At 44.4% G+C, this 26559-nt stretch overlaps 1 protein-coding gene across 7 annotated transcripts in view; it reads left to right on the top strand.

The window, feature by feature from the left end:
• The first annotated feature begins 9577 nt into the window (after positions 1–9577).
• The window catches only part of IGF2R (insulin like growth factor 2 receptor), a 70957-nt gene continuing 53975 nt past the window's right edge, over positions 9578–26559 (top strand). For 2 of the 7 annotated variants that reach the window (XM_087775067.1, XM_087775069.1), the window contains exons 1-2: positions 13559–13796; positions 21675–21808. In XM_087775067.1, coding sequence (XP_087631193.1) covers positions 13666–13796; positions 21675–21808 — 265 coding nt within the window. In that variant the 5' untranslated portion in view covers positions 13559–13665. Of the gene's footprint in view, positions 10238–13558; positions 13797–21674; positions 21809–26559 lie in introns of those variants that run through there. The other 5 variants (XR_015708297.1, XR_015708296.1, XR_015708295.1 and 2 more) reach the window with 3 other exon arrangements.

Here is a 26559-nt window from a genome sequence, read left to right as displayed (position 1 = left end):
ACATTTCTCTGGGTCCTTGGATAATCTGGTACCTTACACACAGGAGTAGTTGGCAACATCGGGATGTTGTCAACTCACAGAGGGCTTTTGCTCTAATTATGAAGGGTGGCATTGGCTTATTCCCAAAATGTCAGTGTTCCTGTAGGTTTAGTTATTCGAGAAGTCTACGACAAAGTCAGTTCCAACACTTGCTGTCCTAGCCACGTATTGAGTACTTTTAGCTATTCTCTGGAGAATACATATTTCCCATGCAGTTTCTCTGTTTTATAACAATTGGTTTTGGATGAACAGAAAAAAAGAAAGGTGCCTCACACAATGCACGACTGGGGCTACGTCCCAGCCGTGCTGTTCCAGCTGGTTGCCTCCTTCTGTTGTATGCCAGGGTACCGGGGCTGGTATTTTGTGGAGTTTAATTCCCAGGGCCACTTGCCCAACTCTAGCCAAGCTGCAGAGCAGAGAGGAAGACAACAGCAAGGAGGGGATGGGGCTAGGTCAGGTTTATCACATAGACGCAGAATATGGGGGCGTCTGGGCAGTCAGAGAGCTGTGGCACTTTCAAAGAGGCACCTGCATTTGCTTCTGGCCCCCATGGAGCTCCAAATTCAACAGCAACCGAGACCTCCTGCCGCAGGCAGAAGCAGCATCTTCAGCTTCCCGCCAAGTTTCCATTGGCACACTTAATAGCTAACTGGGGAAAGAAAAATACAACCTACCCCTCCTTTGTTGAAAGACTGCCAGTCCTGGAATAAGGCAGATGGTAGGTTAAGACTGAGGATTGGATGGGAATTCACATAGAGAAGAGATCTCAGAGGGACAAATATTCCTTCTACGCATGTGCCTTTTTCTCCTTACATTGAAGTGTTGTAGTGTGTCACTGCAGAAAAGACTCCGGAAAAGGAAGAGGTTACCCTTATATCTTCCTAATTCCCTTACTCCATTGAAACCTTTATCTATGACAGCCCCTCTATTTGCCCCAGTTTTTCTCTTTGAACCTGTAGTGCCAGGCCAGTTACCTCTGTTGATTCAGGTGGTAGATGAGTGCAGTCCGCTTCTCTCTCTGGGCAGTGATCTGCTGTACTGCTGGAATGAAAAATCAGCAGAGCAGCTTCCCATTGCTGATGGTGAGTGCAGGATACGGCAAGCAGGGCTGTGGACACCCTCGGAGGGTCAGGGGGAATGAGTGTGTGGGATGTCCACATACGTGTGGCACGTGTGTGCATGCACCTGCTGGGGGCTGGGGGACTGTCAGGGAGTTTGTCAACACTGATAAATGCCATAAACTTGAATACTAGGGGAGATCTAGCCCAGAAAAAAACCCCAACAGACTCTTCTCTAAAGCCATTCCCTACCCATACCTCAAGACCCTTTACAGTAATCACATGGAGAACCAGAGAGAGAAGCAAATCTGCAGGAAGCGTGTTCAAAACATGCTTCCACTGTAACCCCACATGTAACTCGGCTCTCTCAAAGTGATTCAGGTGAGACAAGGCATATTATTTACAGTGCTTAAACATACCCAGATTATTATGACAGTTCTGGGTTAAGGATCACTACGCATGCAGCCAGGGCAGTAGATCTGAAGACGCAATAATATACAGCAGGGCGATTTGAGTGCTCGTGAGCTGAATAGGTGCTCTAGGACTTTTAGCTTCTTACGCCTTTTCACCTGTGTCTGGCCATGCCCTCAAATGTTTCAGAATTTGGACAACTGTCTACAGATCAGTTCACAGAGCAGACAAAATTAACATTCATCATGCGATGAACATCCAGAAGGATGAATAAGAGCTAACAGCTAGTAGCCGAAAAATGATTAGTGTTTCCCAGCCCACAGATAAAAATATCTTAGGGATGTTCTTTCTTCTTTATCACAGCGCCTGATGACTCTTCTCTGTGCAGACAGGCTGCAGTACAAGGGGAACTGATAAGCACATTATTCCATGATTTTAAAAAAAACAAGGAAAATGTGACACTTCATTTGTTGCACAACAAGAATGTGATTCTCCACCAGCTTGCATTTTTAAAAATTATTTGCATCTGTGGGAGAGGGTGAAACAACCCTGTGTGGATCAGGTGGTGTTAATAAGCCCTTTGCAGTGGTTCATAGCAGGAAAGATTGTCTTGTGGGCAAAGTACTAGCCATGGAGTTGAGATGTGGATTCTGTTTGAATGCAGTCTTGGCATCTCATTTTTCTGTCCCTCCCTTTCCTGCCTATAAAATGAGGATTATATTATTTTGTTTCCAGTGTTGTGGCTTCACATTTACACTGTAGATACTTCAGAACAGAGGCTCTCTCTTGGTTATCTCTTGTAATGTCCAGGGCAATAAGGACTCAACTTTGCTGTGCCATCAAGACAAGGAATTGTTCATGGAAGAAATGTCTAGTATAGTGCTTACTTTATTAAAACTCTCTTTACCACACTTCTGTTCTACTTAATACCAATGAATGTTGTGGGATATAAATGCATGGTCAGAAATGCAGAGAGGGAAGTCACCTCCCTTGGCAGGGCACAGAGTTTTTTGCTGTCGTAGCTACCCCCTGGCTGGAGAGGATGACATGGGGCAGGTTGCTGTATGGGTTCAGGTTCAAAACGATGCGAAGAGTTTATGCAGCAGCTTTGCTCTATAACTCACAGACCTTGTGAATGATCCTTGTGACAGCAAGGACAGAGGGGTGAGGAAGCACATACTGCCCAGTTTAATTCTAGCCTGGAGCTTAGCCTGGGAAATCCTCTAAGGGAAGCTGAAATACTTCCCAGTTATACTGATTGCTGATGTAGAACAAAACCTCCCCTTGCCCCCTTCTCCCCTTGCTCCCTTTTCCTACCATGAGAACAATCTACAAGTGCACAGCTTTTCCTGGTATAATGCCTCAGGTCACTTTCTGGGGGGAGGAAAGGAGGGACAGTTCAATTGCAGGGTCCTCCAAAAAATCCTAGATAGATCTCCAGCAAGGTCCTAGGTAATTTCATCCTCCAGGAGCCTGTGATGCTTGGCTTTGTAAGCACCTGGGAGAGACTCCTTCCCAAGTCCTCCTGCTCTAACAGTCTCAGGGGGAGGGTGATCCACACACTGGGTTTTGTGAGCAGAGAAGTTCAGTACAAGGGATCACATATGACTCCTCGAGTTCCTTGTATCATGGATGCCTGATAAGATGGTGCCCGGAGAGGCCGTTTGAATCCTTAGCTGCCATTCATCCTCTACAATCTGCAATTCTTTCCCTGCACTGCTTTCTTGGCCTGAAAATACCCACAGCCCTTAGCCTGTTATGCTAGACCTGGGCTGTGTACCCCAGTCCTTGTGGTGGGGTGTGCACCCCTTCGGTACCCCCAGTGGGTATCAGGGTGAGACCCAGCTGAGTGCCCTCCCCTCCTCCTCCAGCACTGCCTGGTTTCCAGCAGAAAGGACAGCTGCTGCCTGCGGCTTTCAGTTACTCCTTTAGTTCAAGCAGTGGCATTCACGGCCTGTGGATATTGCCGTGATGATACCGGTCAGCAGAGGGTATTCTCAGATGGTACCTAGGTCAAGAGAAAGCAGAAAATTGGTGTGAGCTTGTGTGTAGCTGCCATAATATGCTGCCTGCCATGTGTGTGCTTTGCTGCTTCTCCTCTAACTCCAAGTAGAAATCATTTATTAAAATCCACTCCTTGGAGCTACTAGCTACCTACGCAACAGGAAGGCCCGTTTGGTTTCCATTTGGTTGCCCGGGCACTTATGTGATGTCCACATGGAATTATTTTGCTTTTCCTGTTGACTCCTACAAGCCTAAAAGATGAAGCACCAGGATCCACATTCAAAGACGAGAACTGTAGGTGCAAAACTCTGAATTCAGAGAAGAGGTACTGAGATGAGATAGCCTGTGTGATTCTAATACTTCTGCCTTGCATATAATTCAATTTTTAATTATATGATTATGACCTTTTTTTTTTTTTCCAACCTGGACTCTTGCCTCATTAAATGCACAGACTGGACCTGTTGCTGGTATAGTAAATACTTCTAGAATCCTTGCTTTTGTTGTTTAGTTGTTTCAGAAATATGGCGGGTAGGAAAGGAGAGGGAGTGGACATGGCAGTGTCCATCTGGCCCCAAATCCTACCTCCAGCAGTGGTCACAAGCAAATGCCTACAGAGGAGAAGAAAGAGGGCAAACACATATCACACTTCTTTCTCATCCTCTCCAAGCCTTCAGCAGTTGTCAGCTCGGAGACGTCCTGGTCTAGAAATCTTTGTATTTGCTAGCCTTCAATGGATTTCTCTTCAACAAATACATTTGACCTCCACTGGAGGCCATACAAGTTTTTTGTGTCTTCAACAGTCTGTTTCACAGCTTAATTAAATATTTCCTAAACGATATCCTCCTTTAGGTTGTTTTGAGCTGCCACTTCCTAGATCTTTTACTGCCCCTAATTCCCGTGTTGGAAAAAACATGAACAATCTGCTCCAACTAGCCTTTCTGTGCCATTTGTGATTTAGCAGATCTCTGTTGTACCTCCCAACAGCTACTTCTTCCTCAGCTTCCTTTTAAAAAAAATCTCCTCACTTTCAAGGAGCTCTCTTCTTGACATTCAGTGTGACCGTACACAATTTGGTTGTTCCTGCAAGGATCTGAATGCATTATAGTAGCTGCTGCCCAGTGATGTTTTGACAGTGGCATTTTGAACCAGGTCCTATACGCTACTCGGTCACGTCAAGTCAGGGGATGCTTTTCCCCTCGCGGGCCCCTGCGCCAGCTGCTCCATGGAGAGTCGTTGCCCACCTGAAACCGTTGCCTTGGCCCCACGCTCTGACGTGACAGTTGCTCTGTTGTGGGGTGAGTGACGACCACCTCACATATTCCTGCCCGGTGCTTTGCCTTCACGGCATCTTTGATCGCCACCAGCACCTTGGCTGGGCAGTCAGTGATACAGAAAACAGTAAAAAATGTGTTTTTCTTATTCCAACTGGAATTTTAGACCATAGGTTTGAAATCTAGACTAACATGTTAGTTTGTTAAAGTGATTTTTTGATTTTCTACAGCTCTATAGGCTGTACCTTAGTATTTCATGGTCACCCTGAAGGATTGCCCTCAAGGGTAGGAGAACTAAATTCTTACTTGGATTCTATTGTTCTAACACCACTAAGCAAGAAGTGACATTAAGCAACTAATTTTGGTTTGGTTTGTTTGGTTTTTTTTTTTAGAGCTGGACACAAAGTGTCTCTGGAATAGGAGTAACTTTAAGTATTTATTTATCTCATTAAGTATTTACTTATGACAAATATGAGCCTTGACAATTGGACATTATCACAAATAAATATTAATTTTAATGATAAAAAGTAACAGACTCTTGACGTAAAGAATGAATTAAAGTATTTATAGTAGCAAGTATTTTTATGTATCAAGAGTCTATAAAGAGATGTAAAACTTTTAAGAGCTATGTGTAGAAGATGGAGTGAACACCCTGGTGTCACTGTTCTATCTCAGAAGGAAAAAACATTTGCTCAAATGCATTGGAGGAGGGTGTTTTATGTTCTATGTTGTCTTTGGTCCATCTGGATTTATTTTTTGACTAAAAGAGTGCCAAATGTGTTTCAGTTATAACTTTTTTATATTATTTATAGGAAAAAAGTTCTCTTTATTACTCTAAGCTCACTGAAGATACTCAATTACTACAGCAAAGTGTAACTATTTTGGTGAAAATAAATATATACAACTGATGATTTTTGTTTTGGCTAATTCTGATAATTTTTTCCCTGGGCTTGGCCTGGAAGGGACCTGCCCCTAGCCAGGGGACAGGCTGGGCCAGTCAGACCAGTGTCAGAGCAATGAACAATGTCTCTGTTGCTAACCTTGGCATGGCTGAGGTCCTCTGTAAATATAGCTCTATTCACTAATGATATTCTTTATTATCAGCTCTCTTTTGGTTCATTTATCTGTTAGCATATGTCTTTTTGAGCACAACACTGGCCTCTGTTTCTTAGCAGCCTTCAGTGTTGAGAAACTTTTCCCTGTCTGGATTCGATGTCACCTCCCAAAGCATCGCCCAGCCACTGCGTGTGCCATCCTGTGGGTCCTCCCTTGTTTAATCCCTGTAGCAGAAGACCGTAAGCCTGCAGCACAGCTGTTTTAAGTCCTTGGGCAGTCACAGCGAAATACATGCCATGCATCTCTCATCTTTCTATCCATCCTGAGTTTCCTACTATGTACTCCACTCATACTTCCCTCCAGTTTGATCTTTAGTGTAAGACTTGTAAAATGCTGCAGAGATCGGATGCGACCCACGCTGTCTCCTCAGTGACTGCGGCCATTACCTTCCTCTCTTGGCCACGCTCATGAGATCACGTAGCTCCTGGAGCATTAGGATAACAAAACACTTCCAGACGGACGGAACAAGCTTTCAGTACCGCTGCCCATCATCAGACACGGTGTCAGGCTCCTCCTCATTGCTTCATGTGGAGCAGCAAGAAGAAAAGATGCAGAAAATCCCTCCAAGTAGTTTTACTGAAGGCTTCAAAGATGAATTGGTGCTAGCGCGTCAGAAAGCAGCAGGTCCTCCAATACCTTTTTCAGAGCACATGCTCTGAGGCCTGAGTGCACATTAGAACACTGTGAAGATGAAAGTTAAGGCAAATAATACACAGAGAAAACTATTTTCTCTCTTGTGTGGCACAAACCTTCCATCCTATTTTGGGAGAGAACGTACACAGTGTTTCCTAATATTACTTTATTTCAGCTGCTAAGGAAATAATTGTCTGGAAATATCAATATTTATCACTAGTAAATTTTCCACCAGTTTTTATTCACTTCAGTAAGGGTGAACTGTCAGGTTTCCTCCCCCACGATAACATTTATCGTACCTTTAAATTTCATGTCAGTACCTGAGAAAATGCCAGAAAACTCTTCAAGACAGTTGTCATTCCATGTCTGCCTATCTGATGCATATTTCTTAGCACATTCACTATCATATTTACATGTGTTCTCTTCATTTAACTCAAGTTCTGACTGAAAAAGGGTAAGGAAAATCTGGATTACTTCCACTGACTCAGGTGGAGATATTAGAGATTCAAAACAGCGCAGCCTGGAGATGTCTTTCTTGTCTTGTGATCTACATGTGCAATCTATTATTATAAACTAATGTGAATCTTTAATTGAACCGTTTATAAAATATTGTTATTTGGCATTAATCCTGTAATGGCTTAACTGGGCCTTCATATATACATTGCTATTGATATTTATTTTTGTCTACCCTATCGCCTTCAGCAACTTGTGAACATAAAACATACAGGGAAATGTGATATCTATTATTAAGGAAACAGATTGTTACTTTTCTTCTACATGGGTTTATATGTAACCTTATTTCTTATTCTTCTACTTCAGATATCTTAAAAGGTTTTACAGACAAATGTAATGGAAATAAAATGCATTTAATATTGGCCTAAACATATTTATGAATGTGGCTATGAAAACAAATGTGTATACTTGAACAGAATATATAAACATATTCTAGCAAGACAGGGTGATAGAAGACTCAACTGAATAAATTATACCACATATTTTAGTCCTCCACAAATAGCACATTATGCAAGAAATGTCTTGAATAGCTTCTTTCCCCTGAGAGGAATATGAAGAAAGAAAATGTAGGTTGAGCCCTGACGCTTTAAACAAAACCGATTAGGTCATTTCTCTGCTGTGTACAAAGTTTGTTAATTTTTAAGTGTGATGCTGAAGATGCCATTTTCATTTTAGTGTCCTTCAGTTACAAGGGAAAGAAGTCACACTACACAGGGCCAGGAAAAATGAAGCAAACCAGAAATTCATCAGCTACCTCGTGACAAGCAAGATAAAACAGATGACAACTTACTGCCATACATAGTACTAATGATTTAGGTGAAATAACTCCTGAATTAGAAAAAGTTGCTTGTTGTCTCAGAATAAAAATACAACATGATGGGGCAGCAAGTCTTCCAGATGTAAGAAGGTTCATTTATTCACTTCAGCTCCACAAGAGAGACCTGCAGGTTTTTGCCAATGCAAATGGCCTTTACATATCTTGTACTAGCTTGCACTTCTCACAGCAGAGGCACCACAACTGTTTTCAGCCACTGTAGGTGAGGGAGCAGGAGGTTATCTTTTCCCGTTATCACATCCTTCTGTGCTGAGCAGCAACTTACATGGAGATAATTAGGTTACAGATGATGTCCCAGATGCAGGAAAGAGAAACACTTCATCTCCAGAAGTTAAAAAGTGATTGAAAAAATCAGGTTACTGGAGAGTAAAACATGGTAGATTATCATATTTGGAAAGAGCTGGTGACATTTTTGGAGTACAAGGTTAATGACAACAGATGACAGCCTGGCAGACTGCTGACAAATATAAGTCAGGAAGGGTATACAGGGAACTGTCAGAAAACAATTCTGAAATAACAAATATGTTTGGGGACACTTTCATTCCCAAAGCCTGCTTTGCAAGTGGGGTCTGTGTTTGCTACCACCGCACTTACATCTGCTCATCTGACAGAATTCTCTCTGGGAACACAGCGCGGTCAGCAAGGGCAGGCTCGCGCTGCATGCCCGTCCGGTATCGGCATAGGTCACAGAAACAAAGGATGGTGGCTAGCTCAGAGACGGCTGTCAACAAGAGACCACAGAGACAAAAGCTCCTGGGAGAAGAACAGACCAAAGAGTGAAAAGTGACACTGAAGTAAAAGCGCCCAGGACTGGGTAACAAGGTTTAAACACTGAAGAGTCTTTCACTCTACATTTACTGCCTTGGTAAGGTGCTGCGAGGTTAAATTGTTTGTGATAAATTTCTAGTAGGCGCTTCAAATGAAACAGGATTAACAGAGAAATCAAATCATATTCCTCTGACATAAAAAGCTTGTGCTAGTGAAATTTCATTGACTACCAATGAAAGTACCACTGGTTTACTCTGGTGAAGTGGTCTGTAGTTTACAGTTCTTGCTGTACTTGGTGCAAGTCCACCAAGCAACCGAGGCCCCAGCTGGTGAATCAGATCCTTCATCATTATAAAATATTGAGTTCTGACCCAAGCATAAACAGCCAAGAGTCATATTCCTTGAAAGCTAGACCAAAGATGTGAGAAGAGATGGAGGAATACAGAAAAGCCGCTATAGGCTTGCTCAGGCAATGACTCAAGAACGGCCTTGACTAGGGCCGTCTTCTAATCTTCTAAGCCGCACTACAGAACAGTGCCCTTCTCAGCGCGCACACCGAGTACGGCATGGAAGGACTTTCCCAACACGACAAAGATTTCAAACAAAGTTAACGTGTTTAGACAAAGCTGATATTCTTCCACGGTTTCATGGAACAGTATCAGCTAGATTAGGAAATGTCATTAATTATCTCCCTAACTGCATTGGCAAGCCTAAACCTAAGTCTGCAAAACAAGGTCATCAGGCACTGTTTTCCTCAACAGTCTTATTTTAAATTGTTATAAAGCAGGACAACTCATCGTAACAAATCAGGAGGTAACCCTTATCACGAGCTTGCCTTTGCAAAATGCTACAGAGAAAGAAACAGGGAAGAGTAGAAGTGGAACAGAAAAGGAAGGAAAAGGAGTAAAAGAATTAGAGGAGCAGTGAAACACTGAACGAGCAGCAAAAAGAACAAGAAGCATTCAGAAATAACGGCAATGGGTGTAAGGTTAGGAAGACTAAAGTTTAGGTGTAGCAAGCAAGAAAAAGGGATAGAAGAGAGAATAACCCAGTGAGCGGTGCCTCTGTGCTTTTTCTGAAGAACAGCATGGCTCCATGGAAGAGCCTTATGAAATTTTCACAAAGTATAAAAATAATTATTTTCTTACAGTGTAGCTTAAAGACAGCCAGAAACAAACTGCCCAAATCTCACTGGAGAAAGAATTTCCCACAATAAAATGTAAAAACAGCTCTAGATTCTGAAAAGAGTTTTTGTTCCTGTTTATTGAAAAGATAGAGATCAGATATGAGTGTTAAAGGGAACTGAGACAGTAACAATAGAAACGAGCTGCCTCTCAGCCAGCCCGTACTGCACAGCTGACGGTGGCCACATGAATCAGAAGAACATGAAATGATGTGACATTTGACACCTGGGAAGCTGCAAGGAAGAATCCTAGCGGACCTATGTATTCCTCACCTATTCATGATACCCTGCCTACTGAAAACCACCCATAACTTGGAAGTTTCAGCATGCGTTTCAGGTATACCGGGATTTACTGCAACATAACTAGCAGTCATCGCGCTGAGCCTCTCCTGAGCAAAAGGAAAAGGTAAGATTATGAGATTACATTTCAGAATATTTTAACACTGGCCCTTGGTATCTGGTTAGCTGAGATGCCAATATCATTAAACATGGGTGGTAAATATTTACGTTATAATTTATAAACAATATTCAGAATGAAACATTCCTACCTATTTGCAAAACATAGTTTAGGATACAAAAATGACTGACACATAGCTCCCATCAATTTTTATGCATTTACTTAGCTGTAAACATGGGAGAAATTCCATGGATTTTAAGAGAAGCGCTGGAGATTATAATAGTTAAGGAAAATATATAGGACTTGGAAACAGTCCCAGGATTGGAATCTGCAAACTTTTACTTTATAATTTTATTTTAAAGGTATTTGTATTTATAATGTATATTTCAGTATTTATGCAGCTCCATAGCTATCCTTGCTGTGTTGCAACTTTGATTCATTGTTAGGTTGATGCATATGTATTAGTCTTGCAGATGAAAGTAGAATTTCTGTATTTTTCCTTTCTAATTGGCATTTTTTTTCCTGATGTTTCAATTTCTTTCCTTTCTGTTAGGTAGCTGTTCATGTACTTTTCTCTGTATGCAAAGAAACTGCTCTGAAGTCTCTGAGCCTTGTGCAAATATAGGGGCCTACACATACAAAGCAGTATGCAGAACAAAGAATGTAACTCGTATGAACTTCATTCTTTTGTCAGTAAACAACTTTGAATTAGCTCTTATCAGATAACTGAAATTAACTATTTATACACTGCCAGGCCCTGACACTGCAGATCTTTGCATGCATTCTTAATGTTAGCAAGGTGAGCAGTCACATTGTCTTCAGTGGAGTCATTCACCTGCTTAAATGTACACAAAGATCATTTCAGGAATAAAGCTCTATTTGCCGAAACTCAGGCAGCTAATAAGATCAAAAGCCACAGTACCTCTGCCTGCACTGCTGTCTGCAGTGAATTTCCTGGTCAATACATCTTTAATTCAACTTGGTAAGCAGAGACAGAATTTGCCAGTAAGAAGTCTTACGTCTAACGTATTTGCACTGTTCTGTCTAGAGTGAGTGATGGTGGTACTGCCAGCAGAGCAGCAAAGTTTAAGAAACATAACCACAGAAATAATAAACTCGGTATTCCTTTAGTCTACTGCTTTTGTCTTCTTTTGAGCCTTTGATTTCATGCTATCCAGCTTGTCTTTAAACTATACAGGCTAGAGTCTTAAAAGCAGACAACTGGGATTCTTGGGTAATCAGATTTGGAGCTTTAAGGAATCCACCGAAGGCTAAAACAAAAGAGCAAGAGTTGGCAATAATCCATCATATAGTGACAAAAAACTGCCAAGGGTAACAGCATTTACCCAGTCCTTTTCACTAATTTTTCTTCTTAGGTTCTGAGCAAAGATAGGTTGATTATTGTTTCATGTCACAACTCTCCTTCCAGCATAAAGATTGAAAGTCGTCTTCTCGTCATCAGCTGAGGACATTGCTATTAGGTTAGGCTGTGATAACTCTAAAAGCTAAGTTGCTGCCACAGTTGAACAGACCAACCAACACAGTCCTCTTTCTGCTTTACCTTCCACTTGCTCCTCTGCCTTTGTACCAGGATTCATCACTTCACTAAGCTGCTACAGCTGCTGAGCCAGCAGAAAACTATTCCTTTTTTTTCAGCAGGTGATTTTTTTCTGTTGGACTAATGACTTGAGTTGAGTGGCTTTACGCAAGTACCAGCACATCATGTGCAAGCAGAGACAGGCAGAGGGGGCCTGGGGCTGCGGCCACGCATGGCAGTGGGGAGCCATTGGCTTGACTTGGGCTGTAACTTCTGGCTTCTCTGGTCGGGTGAAATTTCACAGCAGCTAAAGTTGATCTTACTTGGGGCCTCCTCGCCCTGCAGCGCCAGCCATGCCTTCCTGTCCCCCTTCTCAATCTGGTGTTGGTGTTTGTGCAGACACACAGCAAGCCAAGTTAGTCAGGAAAGGGGTACCGCTGAAAACTTACCTAGAACAATCAAAATAGTATGTCAGTTTTCAGCCAGATCAGCATCTGTAAACAGCTGACTGCCCTGTTGCAGAAGAACTAATGCTACTTAAAAGGAGGGAAGTGGAACATGTAACAGAGAGAGGAGGAAGAAAGGAGTAGATCGCAGCAGCCTGGAATCAGGTTACACTGCACAGAGGCAGATCTTCAGCGCTGCTTTATTCCTTTGGATGTCAGGGAATGGGGCAAGAAAAACAGAAACTATTTCAGTTGTGGGCCTTTCGCTTTCTTTCTGCAAATGACTTTTGGAAAGCATTCATAATTAGTGAACAACATTTCTTCACAAAAGACAGCTGTCTGTTTCATGAGCCTTATTTTTCTTTCACTCTCCCCACCTTTATGCCTCTTTCCACTCTCAAAGGTGCTTTGCTTCTTAACTGCAGTTTCCTAAAAATTAAAATATTAAGGCCCTCTTTTGAATATTAAGCACCCCAGCTAAAATTTGCTAAATCCTGGAAATAATCTATTGTACACCCTCTGGGCCAGCTGCCGCTTCTCAGTAGCCTAGGAGGCAGCGGTGGCAGGCCAGTTATCTCTTCCACTTCCCTCTGACCAGGCTGCTGCCTTGTGCCAGGCTCCCCTCCTGCCTGCTGCCATCTGAAACGCGGGGTAGGTTCCACACCACGCCAGCTTCCTTGCTGTCATAGTAACTCTCGCCATACAACCAGCCGCGCCGCTGTCATCGCCGCCTCAGGCTCCATCCCCGACGGGCTTTCTGGTCTCTCCCAAGACTTCACAGCACATTTTGGGCAACTTATTTAAAACCCCATTTAACTTTTTCCAAACAGCACCTCTCGGACGCGGCCTCTGTGCCGCTCACCCTGCATGGCACGGGCCGAGCCTCCGCACGCCTAACCCCACCCAACAGCCGGCCAGCGGCCGGCACAGCACAAGGCCTCGACGCTGCCTCCGGAGAGCGGGCCGCGGGGCGGGCAGCCCGCCCCTCCCGAGCCCGGCGCTCCAGAGGAGGGGTGACCGGTCACGGCCTGGCCCGGCCCTGACTGACTGACTGACGGACAGATGGACGGCCGGACAGACTAGCCGACTGACGGACGGACGGACGGACGGACGGAGTGAGCGGCCGGGCCGCGCCGCGCCGCGCCGCGCCGCGGGCCTGAGGCCGCGTGACCACCACCCCCCGCGCGCCCTCCCTCGGCGGCGGCACGCGGCCAGGGGGGGCGCCCAGCACGTGCCGGACCGGGCGGTGAGAGGCAGCGGGAGGCCCCGCCCACTCGGCGGCGGGGGGCAGGGGCGCATCATGTGAGCGCCGCCTCTGCACGTGACGGCGGTCACGTGACCGGGGAATGGGCGGGCTGCGGTCACATGACGTGCCGCTGGTCGCCGGCGCCGCCTGACGTCCCGGGGCAGCCGCATCCGCCCGGCCCGCGTCCACTGGCACCCCCGGCCCCCGCATGGCGCCGCCCCGGCCCCGCGCCGCCGCGCTCGCCCCGCTCCTCCTCGTCCTCCTGTCGCTGCCCCTCGGGCCGCAGGGAGGCGGCGGGGCCCCCGCGGCCCTGAGCGACGCCTACCGGGACCTGTGCAGGTGGGCAGCGGGGCGCGGCCGGCGGGCCCGGCGGGGCGGAGCGGGCGGCGGCTGGCGAGGGCCTTCCCCCGGGGCAGGGCTGTAACCGGCGGGACGGGGGGGCGGGCGGGCCTCCCGGTGCCTGTGCTCGCTGCTGCCGTCCGCGGGGCCGCCTGTGAAGGGGCGGGAAGCGCGGGGGCTTGGCTCAGCTCGGGGGCTCGGCGTGTCTGTCGGTGGCCCGGCCCTGTGAGGCTCAGGCCGGGGAGCGCGGGGGGAAGCGCCGGCCGCGGCTGGGCGCGCAGGTGCTCCCAGGCGCAAGACCGGGCTTGGTCTGTGGGGAACGCGCCGCGGTGGCGGGGGGTGGCGGGGCTGCGTGGGCCGCTTCGGAGGGCGGGCGGCGTGGAGCAGTCCCCGGCGGGACCTCGTGGAGCAACTCTCTGCGGATAGAGGAAGGTTGCAGGTGAGAAGATGGGGAGGGCTTGCTCTGTTCAAGTCGCCTGCTGTCAGGACTGCTGGTGTGTGTCGCTGTATCCGTTCTGGTGTGAAAAACCCCAGAGTGATTTGCAAGGGGCATCACTTGGTAGTCATCTTTTCACTAAGGGTATCGCTGGATTCCATTAAGTTGCTTACAGGGAAGTTAGGAAAGCTTTGAGAAATGAAAACTGCTATGTGGAAATGGCACTATTCTTCATGTTTTGGCATATTGCTCCAATGAATTCAGCCATGAGCTTAGTCTGGCAACAATATCTTGCTAGTCTTCATTTCTTCGTTATTTAACCAGAATATGCAGTGGTACCTACAGGAATACATTATCTGAATCAAGGGCAGGCTGGGCAGGCACCAATGTAACGCAGTGAATGTAGCACTGAGGGCAGAGGTTGGGTCACTGGAGGGAATGGGCTCTTCTCCTGGCAGAATCTGGGGTATGATACTGTTAAATGATGAAAAAGGGGAAAAGTAGGTTTGCTTGCAAGTTTAACCCATGAGGGAGGCAAAAAATGTTTTTGTCAGATGACCACCCTAATTATAGAATTGAGACAGAAATGAGAAACTATTGTGTGGCTTCTGGAGGGAATTTAACTCCTCTGACTCTGATGATTTAAAAAAAACCCAACCAAACCTTCCCTAAATGACTCGATTCTCAAGCAGTTTCTGTTTTGAGAATAGCAGTAAGTCCTGTCAATATCTGTCTTGGTTTTGTTGCATGTCTGTGACTAGAGTAATATTTGGGAGTACGATTGAGAGACATGCAGTCTCTTTTTGGGTGCAAATTACTTAAGCTAGTTTCCTTTTGTTACTGGCAAGTGAAAAATAAATTGCGAATAGGTAGCATGATCGGCAGCTTTCCTTTTAAGAGGGACTGCTTCAAAAACATGTGCTTGCTGTTGTGCCGTGGTGGGAAAAACTGCTTTGAAGGACTTATGCCTAGTAATCTAGAATGGGTAAAGGAAAAAACAAGAACTTGCAGTCTGACAGGTGGGAAGACTCCATGGAAGTCAGTGGTAAAGTGTCATCTCTAGCACAGTTGCAGAAAAGCTACCAAGTGAGAGATGATGCAGTTAGGCAATGCAAACATGCTACTGGCTGATGGCTCAGCCAGAAGATACAACATGGGTGTGCGGGACAAGTCCCTGACCAACCTATTTTTGCACTGCCTTAAGACAAGGTGTTGATTTTGTTTCATAACTGTTAAGAAAACAATGTCCTGACACTTGTGTGGCATAATAGGGCTGGTGAAGCTGTAGCAGCCTCTCTGGTGTGTGAATATTGAAAGGGGGCCAAGGAAGGAAAACGCTGGGGATTAGAAGAGGCACTGACTGTTCTTTTAAATAAGAGTAGAGTGATACTCAGGTTAGGAAAGCTGTCTTGCAGAGAGGAGGAAAGGTGTCAAAACCGTTTGCGCAAGAGCTGCAGCATGGGGCTACTTAAACTTGAGTTAGTGGTTTTCGTTGCTTGTTTCATGTAGCCTTACTGTTGGCATGCTTGGACAGTCTGCGGAAAGAACAGCTTTCATTCTCTGAAACTTTGTCAAATGTCATGGCTTGTAGTGACTCGTTTCGTCATGCTTTCTCCTTTGTTCTTGTGTGCTCCCACAGCTGACTGTGCAGTCGTGTGACTTGCAACTGGCATTCTCTTTTTATCTTCTGTGTAGAGGTGTCTCCAGGATTGCTGTAGTATGAGCACCTGGGGAAGAATGCAGGGAACTGGTTGGATATAGGGCATTACTAGGCAGTTTGGTCTTTTTCCCTGTTTTTCCTTCTTCCCCTTACATCTTTCATGTGACAACGCAGGAGAAACAAATTCTGGAGTTAAGAGTTAATTTTGTGAACTGTTCTTTAAATCCATCTACTTCAAAAACAAGAGAAAGCTTGACAGTTTGGGTTCACCTTCCACGTAACATTGGGGAGTTACTGTAAAACTTTCTTTCCCCTCTAAAAAAATTGCAGGAAATATTTTGCGTGTGATGGCAGAGCAGCAAATACAACCTGCCCCTTTTGCCTGCAGTTTTGCCTGATAGTCTGCCCTGGATGAGAGACGATTTGATGACAGGTAACGTTTTTGTCTGCTGTGAAAGGATAGGAGTTGGTGCATAACTTTTTTGTAACTTTTAGACTCCTGAGTGGAAGGAAACCTCCTTAAACTGCTGTACATCACAGGACTTCTGTTATGCAGAATTTCCAATTTTGGGGTTGTAAGTCAAGTCTACTTTACATTTAATGTTGTAGTTTTTAATAACACAACTCCTAAGTGACCTTTAGGTGAACTTGCTCAGCTCTATTAAGTGCTTTGACATATTTAAGTGGGAGATGTCATAAGTCATTACTGGACTTACTTGCATATGTGCATGGTTGCTTCACATGCCTGGGAAGCTGCCATTATAATGGCTTAAATGTGATTTCTCAGCACATGAGCTCTTGTGTACTAGAGCTCTTGTGTACTTGAACTTCAAATTGCTATTCCTTTTCTTACGCGTTCTGTAAGATGATGTAGTAGATGTGGTTTACAGTGTAGCATGAAAGACCAAAGGTTGTCTGGATGGAGAAAGCTGAACAGCTTGTGGTGTAACTGTAAGGCTATTACGCATGATGCATATGTGAGAAAACTTGCCTGAAGACGTGCACTGTGCATGATGGTTGGAGGAAGTGACAGGTAAGCTAGAGCAGAGCTAAGCATGAGTAGGGCATTAAGAAGCTCTTGAAGCACAGCCATAGCTTTGTACCTTGTGTCGTTCAAGTTCTCATTTTCTGTAAGGAGGCCTTGCTTTGACATAGAAATTTCTTTACCGTACATATTTGTGCTAAAATGTTAGCCCCATCCAATAGTGATTTTTGTGGCAACTAGTGGATCTGAGCTGCCAGCTTCAAATTTGAATTGGTCATCCTGGAAATTGTTTCCAGGCTTGTCTACCTGTGATCGTGCTGGTTGAACCTGCTCATAAAGACCTTCAGGTATTGGTTTCATCTCTGCAGTGTTCTGATAGCTGAGGAGCTGCTGGACACAACATTGTGTGGATGCATAATCATATACGGATCCACTTTCCAACTCTGTGGCTGTAGGTTGCCTTGTCTCTGTGCTGGATCATCTGTGTAACACCCTTTCAGCAAAATGAGCTGCTTCAGTGCGTTCCCTAGAGTGCAAATGCATGTTTCTTTGTAACTGTGCTTTACAGCTGTTTGGAGCAGCATGTACTCTTCTTCCTAGCAGCCATCCCTTGGGTAAGAGTTTGAGAACCAAACACTTGCACATGATTATGAGAATGGTAGCAATAGTCTTTCTGGTGCTCTGTTGCATTTGAAGTGGTTCGCTAGTGCTCAGACCTCAAAGTGGCTCTGGCGTGGGGACGCACATGCTGTGACAGCCGTTAGCCATCTGCACCTTGTCTGACTTCAATGCCTGAGCTACTGATTCGCAAGGTAAACTAGACTCGCTAATGGTAGTGTCCCTTTTCCCTTTCTTAGGTTATTTTCTCCATGAGTTGCTGCTTTGCTTTGTCAAAAAATGCAGAGCTCTCTTTTGATCTTACAACTTGCTGAAAAGTACCTTAGTTTTTCTTTTTTTCATGCTGTCGCTTCAGTGTCTTAAAAACAAAGCTAGGTAGCTGGAAAGGCTGACCTGCAGGCAAGGTTATTCCTAGTAACTCGTTTGGACCTTGCTTGCACAACTGCTTTTGACAGTGGCCTGGGTTGGCGCTGCCTGCAGCAGGGGATCCTCCCTGCCTGCCTGCTGCTGGTGCACAGCCAGAAACCACTGCGAGCCAGACCGGGAACTGGCCAGGCTCAGCCCCCTCTCCACACACATGCGCATGCACCTGTTGTTTTTGCTGAGTTAATTTTGAGAGAGGGCAGTCCCTGGGTCCAGCTTGTATCAGGTGCTGGGGCCAGCAACACGCAGGGGAGGAGAAAGGGAGGGGAGAGGAGGAGAGCCTGCCCTGGGGTGTTGATTTGTGTGTATGTTTCAGGCCTCTAACTGTGGGATAGTCCACGGTTGGGTGTATCTGGAAACAGGCGTCATGTTGTGATTTCAGCAAAAATAACTATTGGACAGTTTTAATCAAGGCAGATGCCATGCTTAAGCCCAGATCTTGAACTGCACCAGAGATGGCTGCTTGAATGGTGTCACCTCTGAGGTACAGCTGTATTGAGCCCCCTGGCTAGAGGGTGCATTGCACCCCACCCTGTGACCAAGGCTGTTGCTTTTTAGATCTGTTGGTAAAACAGCTCCCTAAACTAGCTCAACTGCATTGAATCTGGGTTAGCTTAAGCCCTTTGAACAAGATAACTTTAGCTGGCCCTGGCAAGGGGGTAATTACATGAGGCGTTGCTGCTGGTGGAGGTGAGTGCTGAGCAGCTGGACGAAGCTGGTCTGCATGGCTCAGCCATGGTCAGGATGGGCAATGTGATTGCCAACAGATTGTTTCCATTACGGGATGCAGCGGAGAGGTCAGCTTGTATCTTATTGGGAAGTAGAGCACATGCAACTTGAAACTATTCCCAGGCACTGATTTAATGCCAGGAGTCTTACTTGTGAGAGAAAGAATTCTTGCTTTTACTGTGAAAGTGATTTTGCATCTCTCTGAGAACAGCTGCTTAGGCTACATCCAGCCTGCGGTTACTGCCAGTGAATAAATCCTGCCCTGATCCTCCCACCCATTTAAAAAAAAAAAAAAGTCCCTTGAACTTCCTTGAAAGTAATACTACTCTGAAACTGCATTAGGTTTTCATTTATGTGTGCCACTGAAAGTGTGGTTTGGAACATGATTAAACGTGGGATTTTTTATTTCCTTTCTGTGTGCTGTTTTGATGGACTCCTCAGCCTTCCCTGTCCAGGGGCCTGTGAAAGGGCAGAGGGAAGGCCTGGCTTCAGTGACTGCTTTCCTTCTGTTCTGTAAGCTGCTCATCTTGTTTCTTTTTTGCTTCTGGCATGTGGGTGAACTGACTTGAAGATGTTGATTTCCTCAAAACCCTTAAGCTCTCATAGAGTGATAGTTCTGTTGTGTGAAGGACTTAGATTCTCCTTCAGTTCACAAACAGATTTTAACTTGCAAGTTCTCTTAAAAAAAAAAAGCTCACACTGAAGAACACTCTAGCTTGATCAAAAACTTTGTGCCTTGATATTATACGTCACCTTTTTGTCGTCTTCCAAAGCCAGTCAAAAAGGAGTACTGGAACCCTTGGGAATTTTTCAGTGACATGCTAACTTTCTGGGGCTTCATTGTGAAGAAATTGTATCTTGATTGAAATGCATTTTCTCTTGGTGGTAAAACCAGCTTGAGTCTTAATCTCTTGCTGTTTTCAGTGCCCTTGAAGGCAGAGTCAGGTTCAACTGACAACTTTTTTTGTGTGTGTTGTCAAGCTTTCTTCCATTGCTGAACTTTGCTTATTCTGTACTGTAGCTTAATTCTCACTTATCATCCTGCATCAGGATTGTCTTCATCTGCTTCAGAAATGCAAGAAACTAGCTCAGAGAACTAATCAGTATGATTGTAAAATGTCAGCTCTGCCTGCTTATGAGGAAAAAATAATGGCAAGTATTTGTCTCGGATTGAGACACAGTCCTTGAATCTGATTAAAAAGTAATTTTATTGGTGTTTTGGGTATGACTTGGTACCTGGTTAGTTATTTTTTTGAGCCTTATTATATTTGAGCCTTTATATTCGAATATAATTAGGATATAAAGATTTTCTTTTTTTTTTTTTCAGTTTGCAGAGAGAACTCTCTTGTAATTGTCCCTAACTTGTTCCACCCATTAGCAGACTGAAATTAATATGGCAGCTGTAGTACAGGGAAGCCAAGAACCCTGTAGTCAGTAATTAAATGGAAGAGTATATGGTATCTTACTGCTGGCTCTTTGATTAGAGATGGGATGCACTGGATTTGAGAGGAGTTTTCAGACGATTCAAAATCTAGGGCAAAGTAGCTGAACTGCTGTTGCCCCTTCCTCACCCAAGGACTGGGCTTCAGTGTGGAACAAGAATGGGTTTTCCTCCTGGAGGGGGGATCTGGGGTATGTTAATGTCAAGGGGTGCAACACCTATGAGCTAGAGATTAAGGCAAACAAACCTTATGGGTGAAGCTTGTTGTCAACTTCTAATTTCTTGATAGCTGAGAGGGGGGAGTTGAGCTCCCTCGCTGGATTTGGTACTAACCTGTAGATTAAGACAAATGCTTCTATGGGTCAGATAGATGCATTAAACCCTGCGTGAGTTGTAAATTATGGGAATACCTAATAAGTAACTGTGCTGTCCTCAGTTTTCTGATGTGATGACTGTATTAAATCCTACTGAAGCTTCCACTTGGGATAGAAGGGAAGCTGAGGAATCTCATATGTTGCAAAAATCAATACTGTCCAGAGGATGCAGGCTGCTGCCAGCGCCAGAAGAGGTGTAGCTGAGCCAAGCTGATGGCAAATGTTTACTGAGCTGTGCCTTTTTAACAGTGCTTGGCCCCAGCACCGTGCTAGTAAGCCAGGCTGTCTAAAGAGCTCCTGACTCCAAACTAGCTGACCTGGGCCTGCCTCGAGACTGGGCAGTGCTGTGTCATGCGGCTGACTGCATCTCACTGCAGTCTTAGCATTTGCTATGAGGGAAGTGGATCCTTGCTCTACCTCTGAACTACACTGCATTTTATTTTTTTCTTCTGTTACTCTGATTTATTCCCCATTGTATTTAACCAAAGCTTTATGTTCCTTTATCAGTTTTTAGACAGCTGACTTTCTGATATGGCTGTAGCTAGCTTGTGGGATCTTTCACTGAGTCTCTCGTGGATAGCTCTGCTTGCTTTCCAGCTTCGGACATCGCTCTTCAGAAACTGTCCTTTTGATATTGAGATAGGTTATATATATAAAATGCATAAAGGTGCAGCTAGGCCCTAATAAGCATTATTAGCATCTTTCAGTCTGAATGCTGCGAGAATCTCAACCCCAATTTTGACCCTGAAGGTAGGTGGCTCTGCTGCTCCAGGCAGGGCGAGGCTGGCTTTTCTCTTCCACTTAGTCTTAGCACTTTTGCTGCTGTTACTGGGTATTGATAAAGTGCAGTAGTGTACCTGACAAACATGTTTGAGAGGTTTATCAGGCTCTCAAGGAAAAAGGATCACCACCTGTGATATACCTAGTCAGAGTGACCTTCACAGAGATTTGAGGGAGAACAATGGGCGGTTGTGTGTTCAAGAAAACAGAAAATAGACCTGATGTATGCTTCTCAAGTGGTTAACTCTGTTTTGTTCTTGGCCCCAACACAGTAACAATTATTTCTGGTATTGACAGATATAGAACACAAATATGAAACTTGAGTTAGTGGTGCTCTTAGCTTTATAACGTGGTTATTTCAGGGACTGGTATCTAGAGGATGGCAGTGCAGACAATACAAATACCGACTGACGGGCTTTTTTTTCTTTTCAGTTACACATGGGAAGCAATTGATGCAGACAAACACGTGCTTTATAAAATAAACTTCTGTTTTGGTGTTGAAGAGTGTGGAAGATCAAGTGCAATCTGTGCATATGATATCAATAGTAAGACCTATCTGTCCGTAGGTAAGTAAACAAGTGTCCTTCTTCATAAGTAGTTAATGGGTGGTCTTATAACTATTGCAAACTTTGACACGTTAGCAAAGATTTTTTTTCCTTCTCAGAACAGTGTAACTTTATTCTGTTGTGGATTTACTAGGGAGATTTGGGAAAACGTGATCTGATTGCAGAAAATCACTTCACAGGAGAGTGAAACTTATGGTCTAGTTAACTGTACTCTAGTGTGAAACTGTGCAAGACTATTTCAAGTAGAAATAAGTGCATCTCCCTTGTGGCAGGATATGCACTGTGCACAGCCTTGTTTGAAGCTTGATAGTGAACACAGGATAAAGCTGGAGTTATAGCTCTAAACTATACCACAACCTACCCTGATGTTATATCAGCTCTTTGTTCGGAGTCAGGTTACTCACTGTAATGCAATCTTGGAGTATTGCTAAGCTTCTGGGCTCTGATCTTTAAGTTGTTATACGCAGAAAGAAGTCAATTACATGCAGTCCTCTGTTTTCAGTTACACTTGTCAAATCTGGTGGCTGCTTTGGTAGTTCACAGATGTCTTTGGTTTTCAGAGGAGTGGTGGACTTCTGCACGCTGATCTAAATGTGAAACTGGCATATTCCTATAGACATGCTTGCACATGGTTTCATCAATCAGAAGCAGCTTGTGCTCCGAACAGTATTTGTGTGCTTATTTTCATGGATGCTTATCACTTTCAAGGTTGCTTATGTGCTTCAGCTAATGAAACAATAATATATGAATACTGATGAAGAGGTTTTCTGATAGTTGACTTACTTCTAATAGAATAAAGCAATAGCTTTCTGAAGAACAGTATCTCTTCAGAGTGCCTCTTAGTCCTGCAGATCTGAAGGCTGAATCTAACATGCTTGCCAATCTTGCTTTCCATTGGCAGACAGCTCTTATGAGAAGCTATAAGTCTTCAGTAAAAGTGTTTGAGCTTGAACTGCTGGAAGATGATTCTCGCCTGTATGCAGATGCACAGCAGCTAGTTAACCTCCATTGTCTCCACCCCTCTCCGTTAACTGTAGAGATACTTTGGTTTCAGGCTGTGGTCAGTCAGTGCTTTTCAAACAAACTACTAGTGTTGCGACTCAGATTTATGAAATCATTGGGTGTATGAATAAAAGTATATCTCAGTTCATGGCTGCATGGTTTTTTATGTAGTGCAGTATATTCGAGCTCCAGAGTTTTCTGGGGTGACTGGTTAGATGCATCTGAGTTCAAACTACAGTTGCATATAGTAGCATCTTCTACTCTGAGGAGCGTGACATCTCAGTAGACTACTTGACGCTGTTAATGTGTTTCATTCCTAAAATGTACAGCAGGAATTTTGTTTCCTGCTGATGTGGGTCTCAACTCATAGGCAGTTGGGGCTTCGGTTGCCTGTGGATTACAAAAGGAAGCAGCATCTGGGCATCTGTTTTAACGTGCTTTTTTGAGTAAGATTGAAATGTGGCAGGTTGAGGAAGCCTGTTCTCAGGGAGATGCGAGACCTAGAGGCTTGTGTAGGTTTTGTTCCATGCTTCTTGTGGAAAGAGGAAGGGAGAACAGAGCTGGGTGATGACCATGAGCACTATCAAATATTTCATTGTATGCAAACCTTGAGTGTATTATTGCCTGACTGCTACTGGGTGGAAGAGGATTTGGCAACAACCATAACTTGGTCTTGCAGAGGCTGTTTGAACTGATTCTTGAGGGTTAAGCCACAAATCCTGTTCAAGTAAGATATGTTTTTAACCACCCTGCAATAAACTAAGAAATCAAGGCAATGCAGTTAACATCGACATTGACTTTTGCTTTGTTTTATTGGTCAAATTGTCTAAGTTTCATTCTTGTTCGTGGTAAGTCTGAGGCTTATGAGTGACACCTGCGATGCTTCATGGTACTGCCTCTAGATGCATTGGAGCTTCAGCACCATCACACTGAGCTGAGATCATGCTAATGGATTATCAAGCCTCTTGTTTGTCAAAAAAAAAAAAAAAACCAAAACCACTCTTAATGAGAAAAGAGGAATCTCCTTAATCCATGTCTAGGCAGGTATAGACTCCCAGTGTAGATTCCAGTCACCTGGAAGCTAAGATGCATACCAGTCTTCAAGCAATGCAGCTGATATGAGATTACTTGTATGCCAAAGCTGAGCACAGCGGAAGGGCTTTGATTTGGAGGATGAAGGGCAATTTGCCAACTGGTAAACTTTGCTAAGTTGTAAGATTTCTTCAAATATGGGCTTAATCAGATCTCCTCTTCATTCTTTCAGAAGGAAGCTTTCACTGCAAACAATAGTTTTGCTTTTAAATATCATCTGTGCAAGAGGTAACAGCTATAGAGCTGGTTCTGTTTGTTGATCCCAGCTTTGGTAGGGAGTAAGGCTATATGCTCTGGGACTGTGGTCAGTCTGTATCCAAGGGAAGCCTTGTGGCTGATGTTAACTGTGTGTCAGTGTGATGTACCCGTGTTGGTGCTGAGACCTCAAAGGCCTCTCCTAGAAAAAGTTCTTTAGCTTTATTGATTTACCTTAGAAGTTTTCAAGATGTAGGCAAATGCTTAGTTCTTGAACATCAGTGAGGATGGAAATGATGTGGTACTTATTTAACGTAGTGTGGCACTTAGTGACTCGTGTGCCATTTAGCTGAACCACTACTAAAATTGAAAGCAGAAATATTACTATAATTGTTTGTTAACCTGAGTGGTGAAACATGCGCTTTGTCTAGCTGCAGTAGAAGGACTGGACATGAAATGATTGCTGCCACCTAAATGCCCCCTTCTTCTGGACAGCTGATCAGATGTCTTCCATGATTGCCTTTCCCCTTCCAGACAGCTGAACAGATGGAGGAGTCAATGAGTAAAAGGTGTTGTGGACAGTGCCTTTGATACTGATTGAGCACAACTGTGTAATACGAAGTCTCTGGTGCTAATTTTTGTGAGCTGTACTAGCTGATTTTAGTGTGTTACTTCGTGGAAGGAATGCATCTCTAAAGTCATGAAAAAAACATGAGTGATCATTGAAGAAAGAGCTTGATGTTGTGGAAGAGGTGGTTGCAGAACTAGTGTTCTGGAAGGAAGCTCACGGGAAGCTGATGGTGTGAGGGGATGGTTCACGAGACTACTTGCTCTGGAAGCAGGGATGCGAGGAGTCATGTGCCACTGAAGAGATGCTTGCTAAAACTTTTTGCAAGTTTCCAAACTAGTTTTAAGCACACAGCGGGGAGGAGAGCATGCATATTGGCCTGTAGTAGACAAGATGTACTGGCTTAACTTGATTTTTCTTGAATATCACATTAACTGAGGAAATTGGAGTTGGCTCACATGGCCTTTAGAGCTATGTAGTGTGTTCTCAGAGTTGAGAGAAAACTAATGCTTACAGAGCATTGAGGTAAGTCCTCAGATGGTGTTGCCATAAGTTCTCTGCTAAGCTGGGGCTTAAAACTGTGTACATTTATAACCGGAGTGTTTTTAATCATGTGTGCATATTGTTACTATACATAGCTCTTTTGACTAGAAAGTCGTGTTGGCTTCCTTCTGCTAATCTAGGGAAGAAAAGGAAACACTTTGCCAGCATCTTCTAAGCAATGATGTGATAAGTAGAAACCTTGCTCTCAAAGTAGCGTGTAGCTCTTAGGTTTAAAAGGGCTACATGGCATCTTTGTCAGCACCAGTGCTGGAAGTCTTAAAACCTGAAGATAGCCTTTTGATAATAAGAGTGCCAGGAAATATGACAGGTATGAGCCACTGACAGCCTCCAGGTGCCTGGAAGGTGGCACTGAGCTGCAGTGATGGTAACATGCTCCACTGTTGCAGGTTCTCAGCCTGCACACATGCATGCATGTACAGGTTTAGCCTGCGCTGCCGTTCTGGGCTGGCATGTCTCCACTCTTACCTTCCCTTGAGAAGGCGGAGGGTTAATGAACAGTCTGTAATACTTGTCACGCTGGTTATACAGGGAGTGCTGTGATGGCTGCTTAGCTATGAGCATCTTAATGTGCCTTCCTCTAATGGAGTTAACATAAGCATATGCAGCATGAATAGAAGAGCCCTGAGCTACTGAGAAGGTTCCGTGTGGGTTAGCATTGAGTTTCCATTCTGACTGCCACCATTTCAGCTTTACCTGCAAGTTTGGTGGCTATAGTCGCTTTCTCTCTGCTACGGTTCAACACAAACGATGATCATCAGAGTCACAAATGGATGTCTTCCCAGTTCCTTTTCAGGACTGGATTGAAAAATAGTGCTGGGGCACTGTTTGGAAAGATGCTAAACAGTGTCCATCACTAGGAGAAGCACTGGCAGCTGGTAACAGCCTTGAGTACAGCTGTCTGGAATGGTGTTTCTGCAGAATATTGCCTTGACTGTATTTTTCCTGCCCAGGTCGCTTGCTTCTGCTCCTTTTGCTCTCAAGACTATATTACTTGGGTGTAGTGTAGTTTTGCTTGCCTTGAGTGAGGAGATAATGGACTAGGCAAAGTTCCAGCGAGTGTGTTTTTAAGGTGAAACCATGTCTGGCCTAGGTGCAAAGCTGCTGCCTGCAGTGACTACAGATTTGACTTGATTTCTCCCTAGTGTAGATATCAACAAAAGTGGTAAGGGGGAAGCTGGTCAATACTCACATTTTATAGCATTCTCTATAGTTCAACCCAAACTCTTTGCAAAATTAAAATCTACCTGTCAAGATGGACAGGGTTGAGTTGGCATGCTAGATCTAAAAGGGCTTGGTGCTTAATGCTAACCAAAATAGGTTTGAGCAGGAA

The sequence above is a fragment of the Nipponia nippon genome, unplaced genomic scaffold (genome assembly GCF_047370975.1).
Source record: "Nipponia nippon isolate SJK-2023a ecotype South Korea unplaced genomic scaffold, ASM4737097v1 scaffold_4, whole genome shotgun sequence".
Classification (NCBI taxonomy): Eukaryota; Metazoa; Chordata; class Aves; order Pelecaniformes; family Threskiornithidae; genus Nipponia; species Nipponia nippon.
Note: the sequence above shows the minus strand (reverse complement) of the source record. Positions and strands in the feature narration are given on the sequence as shown.